We start from the raw sequence: 19,031 nt of genomic DNA on the forward strand, positions 1-19,031 counted from the left end.
GGGAGTTGCCCTGCCCCCCTGTGGCAGGGGATGGGCTCAGCGGAAATCAGTTTTTGGGGCTTTTGTTCTCTGGCAGCTTTCCGCGTCTCTTCTGTGAGTCAGAGCAGAAGAGACCGTTTCCAACCCTCTGCCTCAGAGCAGAGAGACCGCAGTCTGTTCTTCAGTGAGCTCTCCAGGCCACACCGTCTCCGTTTCTGTCCGTCCTGCTATAAACTGCAGCGGCCTGGGTTGTGCGCCCCTCCGCAGCGCCCCCAGTCCTGCCTCCAGGTCGGAGCACGTCTCTGCCCTTTGTGCTAAAACCACCAGCCGCTCCCAGTTCAGACACGCAACCCTGCCGCTCCACATTTTCGCCCAGGGGGCTGCCCTAAAGTCCTTCCCCTCCCACCAGTCTGCGAGTCTGTGCCCCATCCCCAGCGCATGAGGCTGTTGCTCACCGGCGGTGTCGGATCCCCACGGCCAGGCACCCTCCTGCTGCCGTTTATCCTCTGATATCTGCCCGTGGAATCAGGGCTCTCTGCTTCCTACCTCAAAACCAACCACCTGCGATATTCTGCTTGTAGAGATCCAGATCTTCTTACATCTCAGGCTGGTTTCATGGGTGCTCAGAGTGGTCTGGTAGATATCCAGCTCAATTCCGGGGACCAGCTGAAATAGGGTCCCCTACTCCTCTGCCATCTTTCCTTCTCCTCAGAAACTCTATCTTTTAACATGATACTTGTATTGGGATTCTGCTCTTATTGCCAAATCTAAAGTCCCATCATCAACTCTCTTCCAATTATATCGCCAAAGGTCTTCCCCTGGATTCAGTTATTCACTTTTCAATGGATTAGAGAAGATACAGGATATCTTCAAAAAAGGAAAAAAAAAATTAACACTTACCAACACTTTATTCCAGTAAGAGCTATATGTGATGTCTTGGTTTAGAGGTTCCTCAAATCCCTCAGATCCTAAGACAAGGAATTGGGAACAAGTAGTATATTTGGGAGGTGATTCCAAGGAGAATGGTGAGTGTGTGGGAAAGTCAGATCAGAAGGGAGGAGAACCATCACAGAGAACATGAATGTCCCTGCGTGGGCAACCGGGCCCTCAGAGAGACCAGGGAGAACAATCTTATGCTTATTGGAATGGGTTGCTCCCTGCACTCCCAGCCTCTCCTGAATACTCCTGTGGCCACAGAACGTCCTCAAGCAAAGAAATAAGGTACTTGAAGTAGGATACTGTCCATATGTGAATAACCTATCCACAGAAGCTGCTGGTGACTTCGAGGTGACGGAGAGGTTATGGGTGGAGCATCAGTATTGACATCTTCAAAAAAGGGCCTTCTGTACCAAAAGGAATGCACCCTATACAAAGATACATCTCCTGTGGCAAATAAATGGAATGTTTCCTAATGTAACATTGTATTTAGAGCCAAACATATAACAGGTCATTCACAACAAAGGAAAAGAACCACAAAAAGAGTTACTCTGAAGAGTAATATGATTTTATCTCAAACTGGCAAAGATTCTTCTAAATGCTAATACTCAGTGCTAATACTCTTATGACCCAGCAGTTCTGCTCCCAGGAATCTATCCAAAGAGGATAATCAGAAATACAGACAAAATAGCCACCCGTGTTACTTAAACTAGGGCTGAATGGTGGGATGAAAGTGGGAATTAGTCCCCCTCAATGTCTAACAAAAGGAAAGGAATTAAGTTATTATGCTTCATTCATAGGATTGAACATTACCTAGCTATAAAACTGAGGTTTACAAATGACTTAATGGCATGGAAAAATGAGTATGATATAATATTTAATGAAAAGGAATACAAATACATATAAGTAAAAATTTAGAATACATAAAAAAGAAATTGGTAGTAAAGACATCAAAATATTAACATTGACAACCTAAAAGAAGTTGACTTATGTGGAATTTTTACTTTCTTCTTTATTCTATACTTGCTTTTCTGACTAGAGCATGTATTACTTTTACAATAAAAATTATTTTTAAAATACTTTTAGGACACATTATCAGTTTCATATAAAAACTAATATTTTTGTTTCTAATGTTAATGTTTTGTATATTGACAGATATTTCAATCATTTGACTCAGGAAAACCTCTTACTAGTAAAGAAAATATACAGGTAAGGATAACAATATTTTATAAATGTTGGATGTTTAGGAAGGATAACTTTTAGTCATTTCAATCTATTTAGTAGGTGTAACCCTTGTTTTTGAAAATCTCCTACATAGGGGCACGTGGGTGGCTCACTCGTTAAGCAGATGCTCCTGCGATCAAGCCCCGCATCAGGCTCCCTGCTCAGCAGGAAGCCTGCTTCTCCCTCTCCCACTCCCCCTGCTTGGGTTCCCTCTCTCCCTGTGTCTCTCTGTCAAATAAATAAATAAAATCTTTAAAAAAAAGAAAAAGAAAAAGAAAATCTCCTACATAATATGCTCTTCTATTTCTAATAATGGGATTTTATCTCCCAATGCTGAGGCCCAAGGTAGGATTGGACCGAAACTGATCTGGTTTTCAAATTGAGCAAATATCAGTTATTACTTGTAAATTTTTCAATTATGTATATGTATTCATTTTGTTTATCTAGCCATGTCAAGTATCTAATTTTAATATTTATCTTGACTACCTAGACGAGAATGGCTGACTTCGATTGTAGGAAAAGGATTTTGTGTGTTTTGCTCTTAGCTCACTTGTTCAATACTGCTTTTACTCACATCCTTTCTCCAGTCTGAGACTGCCTCTCTCAGTCAGTGGTTTTCTTTTTTTCCTTTATTGAAAATAAAAAAAATTATAAAAATAAAAAATTTTTATTGAGACATAATTGACATATAACATTGTATAAATTTAAGGTGTTTGAACGGTTTGACACATTTTCATACTGCAATATACTTACCACTGTAGTGCTAGCTAATGGAAGGTTTTAGTATGACATTTTGTTTTTTTTTAAACTTTTTTTAAAAGATTATTTATTTATTTAAGAGAGAGAGAGAAGGAGCAGGGGGAAGGGGCAGAGGGAGAAGCAGACTCCCTGCTGAGCAGGGAGCCTGACACGGGGCTTGATTCCCTCCACTCTGGGATCATGACCTGAGCTGAAGGCAGCCGCTTAACTGACTGAGCCATGCAGGCACCCCCATATGGCATTTTCATAAGAAACTCCTCTAACATCCCAGTATTCTTTACATAGAAAAGACTAGACTGCCCATCTCAATACGTTTGTTCTTGTCAGTAATTGAATGATTAGGATTTAAGCTTTTGATAACCTAGTAGCATTTAAATGTATTTTTTGTTTGTTTCAAGTTTTTATATAAATTCTAGTTAGCTAACATATAGTATAATATCAGTTTCAGGAGTGGGATTTAGTGATTCATCACCTACATATAACACCCAGTGCTCATCACAAGTGCCCTTCTTAATCCTGTCACCCATTTAGCCCATCCCCCACCCTGCCTCCCCTCCAGCAACCCTCAGTGAGTTCTCTACAGTTAAGAGTCTGCTTTATGGTTTGCCTCTCTTTTTTTTTTCCCCATGTTCATCTGTTTTCTTTCTTAAATCCCACATGTGAGTGAAATCATATGACATTTGTCTTTCTCTGACTTATTTCACTTAGCTTAATACTCTCTAGCTCCATCCATGCCATGTAGCATTTAAATATCTTGAAATTATTTTTTTTAAATCTTAGGAGTCTTGTCAGTTTGTCCACTAGAAAGTGTTAGAACGGAGGAGTGGTAGTGCAGCCATGGTTAAGGGGTTACAAACAGGTAAGGCATTCACACAACCAGGTGTTAGTCAATGTAGAGAGACAGGTGCACGTAGTTTTAATTTTTTTAAATGCTAGGAAACAGCATTCTGTTTCATTAAGTAAGATATTTTTATTAAACAATTTTGAGAAACATTTCTCAATATTGCTTTAGTTTTATCTTTCATAATTTTGATAGGCATTATAGCCACCTTTTATTAAATGTAATCTTACTACTTTTCCATTATTCTTGTTATTCCACAAACTTCATTTTTAATTATGCTTCAGATGATTCATTGTTTGGCCTTAAAATTTGTTTTGATTTATAAGCAAGTTGCCTGCAATGAAAGAATCGGTGTTAGGAAGATACATATTCATATTTTGTTTCATTGTTCCAAGACCTTCGGATGTTTAAGAATATTTATTTCTTTCCAGTCATAAATTCCAAGACATCCTAAAAATACTTTTTTAAGGAGTGTTTTTGGGTATAAAGAGAATGTCTGCCTGATCATTTCTTTTTAAACAAAAAGAAACTGACAGTAAAATGGAAAGCCGATTTCTATTAGCTAATTAATTAAAACAGAACTGTTGGTCTGCTTAAGACTCTTCAAATTACACTTTATATTTTCTGTATAGAGGGAGAGAAATGAGTGTTAAGTAGCATTACTAATTAATCTTCTTTTGATCCTCAAGTGTTTGTGTGTAATTGTCAAGGCTCATTAAGACACTGTTTGCTAGGGAGAAAAAAGAGAAGAGAAACCTTCTCCCCTCCCCTTCCACCCCCAACCAATCTGAAGTTTCTCCCCTCGCCACCCCCTGATAGAGAATGTCAGCCATTTTCCTAGTACGCAGTTTGTTGCCTGCTCAGGCTCAGTGTGGTTCCATGTCTGGTTCTTCTGCAGGTAGTGATTTTCACCTTTTAGAAGAGAGTAGAGAATCAACAACAGCAATAGACTTCACTGCCAATGTTGCCTCAAACTCTCCCAAACAACGAGACTTTTCTTTTTTAATTCACATAAGGCAAATAGTTTCCCTCTCTTCTAGAATAGACAGCCCCAACATCCGAAATTATTAATTAACAAATATTGTTAATCCAACAAATATTTAATAAGAGCATATTGTGTGCAAGGCACTATTCTGGTGCTGTCAAAGAAATACATCAGTCAGTCAGCAACAGACAAACTCCAAGCCCTCAGAGAGCTTAAATTTTAGTGGGAAAAAACATTATAATTAAGTAAATTATATAGTAAGTTAGAAGGTGAACCATGGTAAGGGAGAAAATAAGCCCAGAAGCACATAAAGGGGATTGGGAGCTTGGGGCTAGGTTGGGGGTTGTAATTTTAAATGAGGTAATCAGGTTAGTCTTCACTGACGTGGCATTTATAAACAGGTAACAGTGCAAGTTTAGGAAATCTGGAAATTTAGGAACCATCTAGGAAGAGAGTGCAGTGAGTGCAAAGGCCTTAGAGGCAGGATTGCCTAGCCAGGTGAGGTGGTGAGGGGCATCTTAGTGTGGCTAAGAGCCCTGTGAATGATGCGGAAGTGGTAGGAGACAGAGAGGTAACGGGGCCAGCTCAAGATGAGCTTTGTAGGGTCTTTGTAACTTGGGTTCTTTTTCTGAACAGCATGGGGAGCCACTGGAAGGTTTAGAGCAGAGGGGTGGCCTGATCTACCTGTTTAAAGGGATCACTTTAACTGATCTATTGAGCCTACTGTGTGCTAGGTACTGTTTCAGTGCTGTCAATCAAACACATCAGTCAATCAACAATACAGACAAATTCCCAGCCCTCATAGAGCTTATATTTTAGTGTGTGTGTGTGTGTGTGTGTGTGTGCATGTGTATGTGTGTGTGTGTGTGGTTGTGAGGAGGCTAGGAATGCAGTTTTGGACATGGTGAGTTTGAGATATCTCTTAGATATCCAAGTGGACTATTTGAGTCAGAAGTTGGTTTGACTTTAGAAGAGAGATTGGAGCTGGAAAGAAAAACTCAGGATTTCGTCAGCATTTAGATGAAATTAAAACCATGAGCCTGTTTAAGATCATCTAAAGGGGAAAAAAAAAAGAGATCATCTAGGGAGGGAGTAAGGAAAGGGAAGAGGACCAAGCCCTGGGACACTCTGGTGTTTAAAAATGTAGGAGAAGAAGAGGAAGCTGCAAGGACTGAAAAGGAATGACTGACAGGATAGGAAAGAAACCAAGAGAATGTGGTGACTTGAAAGCTAAGAGAAACATTTTCAAAAGAGGAATTGATTAATAGCGTCATATTTTGCAGATGAATCAAGCACCACAACTCACTGAGTCTTAAACAGGATCTTTTTTCACATTTAATAGCTCTGAAATTAGAATGCATTTTATAGTTGAGGACCTGTGATGGTTTAATTGGCATGTAAGATAATGATGTCTTAGATTAAAAATAACATGGCTTATGAGGACTAAGAATTGAACACTGGTTTAAGGCAAGTATAGGCCATTGGTGACCTTAAAGGGTTTTAGTGTAGGAAATGAGTGGGTTTAAAAACAAATGAAAGGAGAGAAATTGGAATATTGACAACTCTTTAAATCATTGCTATAAAGGAGAGTGAGAATTTGGGTAGTAGCTGGAGAAGGAGGTCAAAGTATAGACAATTTTTGTTTTTTTAAGATGGAAGAGAAGACAGCATGGCTTTGTGCTGATGAGAATGTCTGCAGCAAGGGGACATTTATGATGTAGGAGAGAATAACTGAGTAGACCAGTGGGGAGAGGATCCATGGCGTAAGTGGCAGGAAGGGAGGCAGGGCAGTTGCTTGGGTAGGTGGGAGAGATGGAGCTGTAGGGTCTGTGGACACTACTCTGGCTGCTTCAGTTTTCTCTCTTAAGTAGAAGAAGCAAGGTCATTAGCTGGGAGGAGCATGGGGAGGAAGGGTCAGGGTTTAGAAACAGAAAGAGCCTGAAATAGTTGTCTAGGAGAGAGGGAGAGTGAATGGACTGGGAAAATGTAGAATGATGACCAAGTAGCACTGAGGTTTGGTCCGGATCTTAAAGTGGGATGGCTTAGCCTGACTGCATGCTTTTCTTCAGTCTTCTTCAGCTGCAGTGTGCACACCTAAAGAAGGTCCAGCCAAACCATGGCTGTTTTGCCAAGGACGTGTATATGCACAGGAGAGGGACCAGGGAGTTAATAGGGTGTACACAAGGCAGAGTTCTAATGATTGAGCTTGGAATCTAAGCTGGGTAGGGAGTATGCTTGTCTACCCATTCTTCCCCCCGCTCCTGTCCTAGTACCTCTAATTTACTCATGTGAAAGCAGAATAGCCGGGCGTGCATGGCTGATGAGCTTTTGTGGGTTCTTTATTTTGATAAGATGTTCCCTCCCTTGCTCTCAGCACCAGGTTCACTCCTTATGTGGCAGGGCTGGGCTCATGAACCAGGTCACAAACTGGTGGGGAGGGGCGGAGGCACTTAGAACCGCTGGGATAGTTCTGACGTTACAGGTCTCTTGCGATAGACCTGTCACTTATGGTACGTCGTGTCTATCCTGTATTCCATCATCTAACACCAAATGAGGAATGCAAAAGGGGATGAAAACTAATATTACCTGAAAACAGTATTTTACTGATTTGCCTTGTTTTCTTGTTTCATTTCTTTTTTAGGCACTTGATGAATTAATAAGTAAAGGATTGCCTGTAATTCTGGTTACACTTGGCCAGGAACATCTTTTAAATAAGTTTTCTTTTGTTAAAGCATACTTTTTAATAAGTGTGGCTGCAACAATAAATTGTGTCCCAGAAAATTCAATGAAAACAATCTACCATGGACTTACTTCTGAGAAGAGTAGAGCCAACCTTCCAAACTTGAAAGGTAATCTTTTGTTTTATTTTTTTGCTTGTTTTCCTTTCTCCTCTTTCTCCAACTGTTCCCACTCCACTCCCAATAATCCATATGAACAGTCTAGTATATATTCCATATTTTTCTCTAATCTCACTTCATGACGCACATGTCAGGTACATGCGTATCCATATCCATTCATACATGTCAGTATTCATATACTTTTTCATATATATGTGTACAAAATAGGACTTGTCATTTATTTATAAAATGACATATTTTACATTTTTCTGCATCTTGTGTTTCTTACCCAGAAAAACTTCACTAAAACCACTTCAAGTCAACTGCTTTGTTTGTTCTGCTCCTCTGGTTATATAGTATTCTATGCTGTGAATATCATTGTTTATTCAACCATTCTACTGTTGATGTGCATTCACATCAATTTCTAGGGAACAGTGTTGAAGTGTTACATATCCATATCATATAATGTATATTTCTATGGGATAAGATGCCCATGTATGGGATTTGTAGGTCATCGTATGTATGTATTTTTCAACTGTTTTGGATGTTGCCCTAAGAATAGTTTGTTTTTCACCATTAAGTATGGTGTTAACTGTGGATTTTTTATAGATATTCTTTATCAGGCAGGGAAATTTCTTTTTTATTCCTGGTTTGTTGAATGATTTTATTTTAAAAGGGTGCTGGATTTTATTAAGTGCTTTTCCTGCATCTATTAAGATGATTCTATTTTTTTTATTCTATTGATATGGTGTAATAAAGTAATTACATTCTTGGGCTAACTCCCATTTAGTCATGGTGTAGAAATTCTTTTTATATGTTGCTGGATTCCATTTGCTAGTATTTTGTTGAAGAATTTTACATCCTTATTCATTATAGATACTGGTCTGTAGTTTTTCTTGTGGTATCTTTGTCCAGTTTGGATACTGGAGTAATATTGGCTCTGTTTTAAAATGTAACTCCTATTATTATTATTTGGGTGTGATGAGGCCAACAGATCAGGAGATGATGGCCACTAAAAATCTAGTTTGTTATTTAACCCTCCAAGAGGAGGAGCAGGTTACTACCTAGGAGGGCCACACAGAGAAGCACCAGGGTCACTCAGAGGCAGAGAGAGCAGAAGGAAAATGTGGATCACACTCTTCCTAGCATCTCTCATGTTCAGATACATCTCCCAGGATTCTTTCATACCAGTCTCCAGGCATTTATTTCTATCTTTCTCTGTCTCTTCCTTAGTTTCTCCCTTAGGGGAGAAAACCCAGCCCTAGATCTTTCTGCTGGGCCTTTCCCAATTCTTAAGCCCTCTTTCATACTCAGCTGACCTCTCACTCCAGAGCCCCCTATTTTAGGAGAAGAGCCAGGTAGGTAGGAGTTGGAAGAAGAGGGGAAGGCAAGGGTATTCAATTCCATGTTATTTTAGACTTCCTTTTCTTCCTTGACAAGTTTAGTCTCTTTAGGTGGGTATTTTTTGCAGTAATTCCCAGTCGTGGTTTTTTTTTTTTTTTTCTTCTCTCTCTCCTATATTCTAGAAGTCAGGTTTACTAAAGCAGGCAGAGTCTGTGATCTCAATTATCTCAGTTTTCCCTGGCTCAGAATAAGGACAACCTTCAGATTGTGGTTCGGTATTTTGAGATACTTGTGGATCTAGTGGACTGTGCTATTTCAAATGGTCTCACTCTCTGCTCTCAGTATGAGAGGCTTATGCAAATCAATAGAACTGACATTTCCAAGGAGATCTTATTGAAATGTTATAAATATCTGGAAGACCCAAAATACTTTGGGGACCTGAAAGGGTCCTCCCCAGTGGTCCAGGGGAGGAACCATTACTCTGTATCAGTAGCCAGTAATTTAAAGAATATCATCAAGCATCCTAAAGATCCTTTCAGAATTGTCTGATGTGTTGTAAAAAATCATCCTCAATCTTTGAATATATGATATTTAGGGACCATTTGATAAAATAGTATTTCCAGTTATCATTGTGGGTTTTTTAAAATATGAAATTTATGGATGGTTTCCCAACTCATGATGAGTTTTGTAAACTAGAATTAATATTTAAGTTAACCACAGATATCCTTGGTTCTTCCAAAATTTTCTGTCTTACAGAGCTATATTTAAAGGATGATGGAAGCTCACTTGGTCAGTTTGTAAAAATGAAAGATGACTTCACTTTTAGCACAGTGAAGGTAAGTTTGGAAGATTTTTCAAATCATACTAAATTGGTTACCAAAATGTCCACTAATAAGCCCTGAACAGGCTCACTTTCAGGGTTGTGTTTGCTCTCAGGAGACCGAGTAGCTTTTCTTGCATAAGCATGGATTGAGGCGAGAGATGGAGCCTACTTCTCATGAGAAAATTAGATGCCCAGAGGTTGTCAGACTTTGACTTTACAACCTGATTAAGGCACTGTGGAAAATATGATTCACTATTTGATGAGATTTGAGTATTCCACGCCCTGTTTCTCATTTCCTAATAATAAGAGTGATGACAACAGCAACACAAACCGTTACCATTTATTCAGTGCTTACTACATGACAGGCACTTTGCATGATTAATTCTTACACCTCTGTGATGTAGGTATTAATCATTTTTGAACTATGTTGTGCTGAACCATGAGAAAATTAAGGCTTAGAAAAAAATTCACTAATGCCACGCAACTAATAAAATACAGATGGTGTTCTTAACCATTATACTAAGGTGTCCTAGTACTTATATAATATTTACTGTACAAACAAGTTTTTAGAGACCTGTTTCTTGAAAGATTGGCTGGTCCCATTCTCCTCTGCCATGCCAGGCTGCTATTTACTATTGATTGTCAATTGTAAAATCTCATTATCTTCACATTACCAGTTAGATGACCATAGTTTAACTTGAAATACAGCCAATTCTCATTATTCCCAGATTCAGTAATTGCTAATTTGCCTATCTGCTAAAATTTACTCATAACTCCAGTATTGATACTCATGGCTCATTTGTGGTCATTTGTGAACATCACAGAGCACAGAAAAATTTGAGTTGCCCAACACACACATTCCCAGCTGAGTTGGACAAGGCAGTGCTCTGTTTGTTTCTACCCTCATACTGTAAACAAGTATCCTTTCCATGGTCTATTTATTGCCACATTTTTTTTTTTTTTTTGCATTTTTGTGCTTTTCGTTGGTGATTTCACTGTTTGAAATGGCCCCTAAGCATAGTGCTGAAATACTGTTTAGTATTCCTAAATGTAAGAAGGCTGTGATGTGCTTTATGGAGAAAATAAATGTGTTAGATAAACGTCAGGCTTGAGTTTTAGAGCTGTTAGTTCAAGGTTAGTGAATTTATGGTATTTATTAAATAATGTGTCCTTAAATATAAACACACATTAAACAAAGTTATGTGTGAATCAGTTGGCAAAAATGTTGTGACCCGAGGCCCACAGGAACCTATCCTTGTATTACCTCTAGGAGCAATGCTTCAGTATTTGCTAATTCAGTATTTGCAGCCACTTTATAGAAGAGTTTAAATACTGTGAGTAATGAGCATTGGCTGTGCATACAATAAAGGGTAACTGTGATACATGCTTACTCTTGCCGTTACTCTCCTTTCCACTTCCTGTTGCCTTTTTCCTGTTTGCTGAGCACGCTTCTCTGATGATTATGTTCAGATTTCCTATCTGGTCTTCCATTCATTGTTACTTTTCTCAGTACATGAAAAACACCTGGATGAATAAGGGTGAGATATTACTTGTATTGTTTCTGAACTTACGTGATTGTGTGGTGCTCTTTCTTTAGTCAATTCTACTGACAGAAGCTGAGGACAGACTAAACTTTCTTGTGTCAGAGATAGAGCATCCAGGCCACAAGAACCTCTCTCAGTGTTCTGCTGGTGAGTTGGAGATTGTGGTGGAAGCCAGGCTTCAGCTGGCGGCAATCGCCCTGCAGAGACACCGGGCGGCATACAGGTGAGTCTCTTCAGGCACAGAAGAGAATTTCTTCCTCACCCTAATTTGTCAGATATACCTAAATCTTATGTGCGTTTTATAAATTCCAGTATTAATAGAGCTTACTTGTATTTTCTTTTTCAGGGGAGTTTTCATATATTATTACCCTTAAAACTACAGTTCTAAACAAAATGATTGCTTTATTAAAGCATACAGCTAGGATGTTTTATACAGAGAATGAACAAATTAAGAGAGCTTTGCTTTTTAATTTAATTTATGTATTTTTTATTTTTTGATTTTAACTGCAGTATAGTTAATATTAAAAACAAGCTCTATTATTAAAAAGTAACAATTTCTGAATTATGTTTTACTAAACCATTTAAGAAACAGTTTTGGGTAGATGATTATTTAAATGTTATGCAACTGTTAGTGTCAGATCTTTCATTTGACTTGTTCATTGATTCACTCATTTACCCAACCAGTATCCTTTAACTACTTCACTGTTAGGTTCTGATCTAGACACTGAAGATATAGAGATGAATAGAATATAGTTCCTGTATCCATATGCTGAAAGATATATAAACAATTAAGTGGGATAATAAAAAATATATAGACCTATATTTTCAAGAACTTCTCATGTCATTTGTGGTAAATACCTCTATCATGCGGCTGTCTGACATTTCAGTAATGATTCTTTGAATAATGCACAAGTTTATTATCTTACCATTCATTAATTCATTCAAAAAATGATTTTGGGGACCTACAATATGCTAGTTACTGTTCTAGGTTCTTGAAATATATATCAATATCCCAATACTGGATATATACTATATAGGCAAAATATTTAACAATATTGAAAACAACCCTACCCTCATGGAGTTTATAAGAGGTAATAAAGGCTGACAATAAACTATGAACTTAATAAGCAAGTAAATTATATAGTATGGTCAAAAATGATACATGATACGGAGATATTGGGAGTAGAGACAGGGGGAGGAGAAGGAGCTATCGTTTTAAAATTGTGTGGTTATAATAAAGAGTATGTCTCCAATTTGATGTTCAATGGCTGACAGCTTTCAAGCCCCACCACTCCCCCTTCTGCCCCACATCTGGGCAGGCAGATAAGAAAACCCAGCTGCTTTCTTTGTGAGAAAAAGGAGAAGCCTAGCTGTAGCTTTTGCAAAGGGGAAATCAATTCAGCAGAAATCTCACTTTGCTTTGATTAGAAACATACAACCGTCTTATCAGTGTGAGCCTTGACCGAAGACCATCCCATGATTAACCACATCTAAATTTGATTTTATGCTAGAGCAGTGTAGATTTTTGGACATTTATAATTTTTGTGGTTTCTAAACAGTGATAAAAATCCATTTAGTCCATTTTGGAGCGGTGACTCTCAAAATGTGGTCTGCAGATTTCGAGGGGAGTCTCCAAGACCCTTTCAGGGGGAACTGTATGGTCAGAACTATTTTTATAACAAAACTACGATGTCATTCACCATCTTCATTGTGTTGTTATTTGCACCAATGCTCCTGGCATCTCACTGGGAATCACACCAGTGGCACCAAACCATACTAGTGGTCGTTGCATTCTTTACTGCCGCACACTTGCAATTAAAAAAAAAAAAAAAGAAAAAAAGCCAGGGGTGCCTGGGTGGCGCTATCGGTTAGCATCCAACTCTTGATCTCATTACTGGGCATGGAACCTACCTAAAAAAAAAGGCCTAGTTTCATTTAAGAATGCCTTTGATGAACCAGTAGAATCTGTTACATTTATAAATCCCTATCCTTGAATATATATTTAATATTCTGTGGAAATATTAAATGGGAAATACACCTAAAGCATCTTTGCTGCATACCAAAGTCTGGTGGTTGTCTTGGGGAAGAACACATACGTGATTGAAATGAGAGCCAAACAAGCAGTTTGTCTCTTGGAACACCGTTTTTATTTGAAAAACCAACTGACAAACTGGTTTTTCAGACTTGGGTATTTGACAGGCATTTTATTGAAAATGAGCAAAATGAACATGCCACTTCTAGGAAAACAACAAATAGTATTTGTTGCTAATGATAAAATCTGAACTTTTGTAGGGAAATGAGAGTTTTGGAAAATTTCTATTTGTCACCATGAGCTTGACAGTTTTCTTTTTCTTTCTTTCTTTCTTTATTTTTATTCTTATGTTAATCCCCATACATTACATCATTAGTTTTAGATGAAGTGTTCCATGATTCATTGTTTGTGCATAACACCCAGTGCTCCATGCAGAATGTGCCCTCCTCAATACCCACCACCAGGCTAACCCATCCTCCCACCCCCCTCCCCTCTAGAACCATGTTTGTTTTTCAGAGTCCATCGGAGCTTGACAGTTTTCTAATGCTTATATAATTGTTCTGATGAGATTGGTGGTAATTAAGATTAACAAGCATCATTTTTAAAAATTATATAAAGAAATGTTTCAACATCAAGGGGATTTACATAACTCAGGGAGTTAATATTTTCCACATCACCAGTGGATAATGTTCCAAAATCCTGGGTAACAAGATAGACCAATAGGTTATAATGTAACAGAGGAGGAAATTTCATCAGTGTGTGGTATTAGCTTTCACATTGCAAAAGACTTTTAAAAAACTATCACTTGTCACATTTTGGTATAGTATCAAAGAAGAATATTCACAATTATTTTAAAAGGATATGAAAATACTCTTCCTATTTCCAACAGCTATCTCTGTGAGGCCTAGTCTTCTTCATATACTTCAATCAAAACAATATGTCACAACAGACCACAGAAGTAGATATGAAAGTCTTCTATTAGGTAGATTTTCTCTTATTTAGCCAGACATTAAAGAGATTTGCAAAAATGCAAAATGATGCATTCTTCTCACCATTTTTGTTGTTGTTTTGGGAAATATAAATGTTTTCATAAAAATGCATTATTGATGTGAACATGTAATGGGTTTATTGTCTTTATTTTAAAGTGAATTAATAAATAGTAATGAAGTTAAAGTTCCAATATGGTAAATATTGATGGAGCTCTGGGGATTCTCAATAATTTTTAAGGATATAAAGAGTGCTGAGCTAAACAAAAAAGTTTGAGACACACTGATTCAGAGTATTGTTACATTTGTAGCTATTTTTAAGAAAAATACAGTGGTAGTTGATTGATAGTAAATGGGCTTATTAGCATAATAATGTACCATTTTCCCTTTTGAAGTTTGAAGAACAGGAATTTTTACTAGGTGATTTATTAATAGAAAATATATGCTTTGCATATATATATATGTAAATACATCATCTCCCTCTCCCTCTAAAACATGACTATATGATTTCCTGTAGAAGAATATAGAACTCTTCTCCAGACTATTTTAGAGAGCAATAGCCGCCCCAGAAAATGGTTCTTGCTGTTTACCTTCCATCCTCAGCCTTCCACATGTCTTACACCCATGGAAGACATGAGTGATTTTTTTTTTTTTAGGAAGGAAGAAGGAAACAAGAAAATAAAATTACAAAATGGCCACAGAAAGGAATGTCATTGTAGAACTTTAATTTGAAAACCAGATAGACATACGCAAATAATGTGCAAGTGTATCAGAATCGCTCCTATTTTAAATACATGAACCTGGCCCTTGGGACAAAACCTGCAAAGAGTTTGATGTTATTGCCTTTTTGCAGTGGAGTTGTCATTTGGGGAAGCCTACTGTCAAGATGAATGAGTTTTTCTTATGTGAACTTTACCCCCCACAAGCTTCGGTTTGGGCACTGCTGAGAGTGTTGGACAGTCCCTTTCCCAAATGATGGTTAGCTTGACATTTTATGATACTTCTAATAAAATTATGTGTCAAGGAAACTGAAAGGCACATTCCCTAGGGTGACAGGTAGAGTGAGCTGCATGGATTTTATGAGAACAAACTGACCATTTTTGTCATGAATGTTAATAAGAAATAAATGGGATCAAAGTTACTCCAACTGTATTTCTACTTCTTTTAGGGATGCCTCTCTCAGAGTCCTATCTTTTTTTTTTTTTTTTAATAAGTTCCTTTCCGTTCTCTTTTATATTTGATTTATTGTCTAAATGGGATAACATTTGAGCCTTTTAATTTTGTGTCAGAATGAAACCTCCTTCCTTGGGGATTTCAGAGTGTTTATAGTGAGTAATCCTCCTATACTTTCTGTCTCTCTGGTGGAGAGCAGAAACTAGAAATTTTCCATTGTGCACCTACGTGGCACCAGGAGGATTAGGATATACTAGCATGTTTATATTTTATTCATTAAGTTTTTGGGTTAGCAAGATTCTAAACCTCATACCTCATTTCTCTTGAAGTCAGAATTTAGCCTTCAGAATCAGAATGATGAGGTGGGCACCACGTCCGTCCTTCTTCCCGGGCCCTTTCGGAACCATACAGTGCTCACCTCTGAAGCTGCGCAGGAAACAAGGGGCCTTCGAAACTGGTGTGAACGCTTGAGTGGGGAAGGGTGTCAGGGAGAGGAAATTGCATTCCCATATACGTACTCAATCTGTGTTACATCTGTTGCTGTTTTCTTGCTATTTGTTTAGTTTTATTTTATTTTATTTTAAAGATTTTATCTATTTATTTGACAGAGAGAGACACAGCAAGAGAGGGAACACAAGCAGGGGGAGTGGGAGAGGGAGAAGCAGGCTTCCCGCAGAGCAGGGAGCCCGATGCGGGGCTCGATCCCAGGACCCAGGGATCATGACCTGAGCCGAAGGCAGACGCTTAACAACTGAGCCACCCAGGTGCCCCTGTTTAGTTTTATTTTAAATAAAAACCACTAAGGTTATATAATCACAAATCATACCTTAGAAAATATTCTACAAATATCTAAACCATTTTAATGACTCAGTAGAATCTTGGGAATTTAAAATTCAATAATTGCAGGAAGCTTTATATTCTAGTTACTAACATAGAAGAAAATCAGCTTGGTTCCCCCCCATATGCCTGGCCCACTCGATACACGAAATGAGTACAGCTAGTGTGCACTGAGCATCATGTATCTGCTAAGTACTCCTACGTGCTAAGCACACCCCACTCTTACCAGAAGGTCAACTCCGTGAAGGCAGCAACTGTATCCGCAGCCCTTAGATTTGTTCCTTGCCAATAGGAGAACAAGTGAAAAAACAAATACTTCATTTGATCCTTAGAATGATACTATTTCATGAAGTCTGCAGAGTAGAATGCAAAGCAAAAGGCAGTCAAGTGGACAGAGAGGGCCTTTGTGTTGATGAAGGGTGCAGTCAACAATGACTATGTAGCCGCCATAAACATGGCAACGAGTAACAGTATACCAAAACCAAACCAAACTTGTTAGAACTGTGGAAAGACGGAGGCCACGCTATCGGCAGCAGTGAAGTGTGCAGGCTCAGGCCAGTTGCCTGGGTTCTAATCCTGCCTCTTCTTATTAGCTGTGTCACCTTAGGCAAGGCACTTAATATTTCTGTCTATATTTCCTGATCTATCAAGTAATGATAATAGTATCTACCTTGTAGGTTTGTGGTGGAGATTAAGTAATTCACACAAAGCACTTAACACAGCACCTGACTGGTGGTAAACACTCAGTAAATGCCAGTTATTGTTTGTTTAAAGGATTGTGGAGAAAAAAAGAAAAAAGAGAAAATCTCTGTGGACAGAATATGTGTGTGAGCACAATGTTTTCAGCTTTTTTTTTTTTTTAAGATTTTATTTATTTATTTGACAGAGAGAGACACAGCAAGAGAGGGAACACAAGCAGGGGGAGTGGGAGAGGGAGAAGCAGGCTTCCTGCTGAGCAGAGAGGACAATGCAGGGCTCGATCCCAGGACCCTGGGATCATGACCTGAGCCCAAGGCAGACACTTAACAACTGAGCCACCCAGGTGCCCCTGTTTTCAGCTTTTAATACAACATATAGACAAAAAAGAAGAGGGTTTAAAAATATAATTTAAAAGTTGAGCATATGTACACACTCTGGGAACCTACAAACACTGTACCTTTTCACAAGCATCCGTGGACACGTATGAAGCTGAGCATATACTTGGCCAGAAACCTCAGTAACTGACCCATAGGAAGAAGTGTACTGACCACAGTCCAGGGACACAGGGGGCCTCTGAAATCTATATGGAGGGAGGTGGTAGGATCTGATTTGCCTCTTGATGGGGTCGCTGTGGCCGCTGTGTGGAGGACAGGGCTGCAGGGACAAGAGCCAGAGAAGGAGGCCGATCAGGAAGCTCCCATTCGTGCAGCCTGGAGATCATGGTGGCTTGGATGAAGGCACTAGCCCTGGAGGAGGTGAGGAGCTGCTGGCTGGTACCCATATGTTGAAGGTCAAGCTGACGGAACTTGCTGATGGATTGAATATAGAGCATGAGTTAGTGAGGAAGCAATGGTGATCTGGACTCTCCCTCTGGGATGGAAAACAAGGGAAGAAGGGCAGGTTTGGTGTAGGAGGCAAAAGCCAGGGGACCTGCTTTTAACCTATTCTATCAGTTTCCTAGGGCCACCATAACAAAGCACCAACAGAATTTTATTGTCTCATGATCCTGGAGTCAGTGCTCCAAGATCAAAATGTCAGCAGGGCCAGGTTCTATCTGAAGGCTCTAGAGGAGAAGCTTTCCTTGCTTCATGTACCTTCTGGTGTTTGCCCGTAATCCTTGGCATTCCTTGGCTTGTAAAGGCACCACTCCAGTCACGTGGCTGTCTTCTCCCTGTGTGTCTTCGTGTCACCTTCCCTCTGTGTATATCTGTCTCTCTGTCCAAATTTTCCCTTTTTATACAAACAGTGGTCATATTGGAATAGTGTCCACCCTAATGACCTCATTTTAACTTGATCATTTCAGATTACCTCCATTCTGAGGTACTGAGGGTTAGGACGTCAACATACCTTTTTTTTTAAAAAAAGATTTTATTTATTTATTTGAGAGAGAGAAAGAGAGAGAGAGAATGCACCTGAATTGGGGGAGGGGCACAGGGAGAGGGAAAGAGGGAATCTCAAGCAGAACCCCTGCTGAGTGCAGAGCCCAACATGGGGCTCAGTCTTATGTCCCTGGGTTCATGACCTGAGTCAAAATCAAGAGTCTGATGCTTAACCAACTGAGTCACCCAGGCGTCCCCTTTCTTTCTTTCTTTCTTTTTTTCTTTTTTTGAGAGGACACAGTTCAACCTATAACACCTGTTAAATATGATTATTAACTATTCAAGTGGGGACTTAGGTAGATAGGTATATTGTCCATTTGGCTTTCACCCAGTTCTTCCCATGTTATAAAATAATGCTACAAAGCATCTTCAGGTATACAGCTTGTTCCGCATTTTGGATTTCATTTTGGAATAGATTTTCAAAAGAAGAAGTCTCTCGATATATGTTATTAAGGTATTTTGAAGAAGTGTGATATCAGTTATAAATTGGTTTAAAGTGCAGACAAACTTATGTATGGAGCAACAGGAAGTCAGGAGAATTCCTATCTCCTAACTTCTGTTTTCTTAGTTTAGTACATCTGCCTTCTGGTACTTCTAGACACTGATTAAGCAATAATTTAGTGTAAGAGTTTCCAAATGTATAGCTTTAAGTA

At 38.8% G+C, this 19,031-nt stretch overlaps 1 protein-coding gene across 1 annotated transcript in view; it reads left to right on the forward strand.

Moving 5' to 3' along the window:
- Window positions 1-19,031, forward strand: part of CFAP54 (cilia and flagella associated protein 54) — a 242,110-nt gene that overhangs the window by 136,301 nt on the left and 86,778 nt on the right. The window contains exons 39-42 of the mRNA XM_081818984.1: window positions 2,071-2,124; window positions 7,366-7,573; window positions 9,662-9,741; window positions 11,326-11,495. Coding sequence (XP_081675110.1) covers window positions 2,071-2,124; window positions 7,366-7,573; window positions 9,662-9,741; window positions 11,326-11,495 — 512 coding nt within the window. The remainder of the gene's footprint in view (window positions 1-2,070; window positions 2,125-7,365; window positions 7,574-9,661; window positions 9,742-11,325; window positions 11,496-19,031) is intronic.

Source organism: Leptonychotes weddellii, chromosome 5 (genome assembly GCF_054177405.1).
Source record: "Leptonychotes weddellii isolate Sample4059 chromosome 5, ASM5417740v2, whole genome shotgun sequence".
NCBI lineage: Eukaryota > Metazoa > Chordata > Mammalia > Carnivora > Phocidae > Leptonychotes > Leptonychotes weddellii.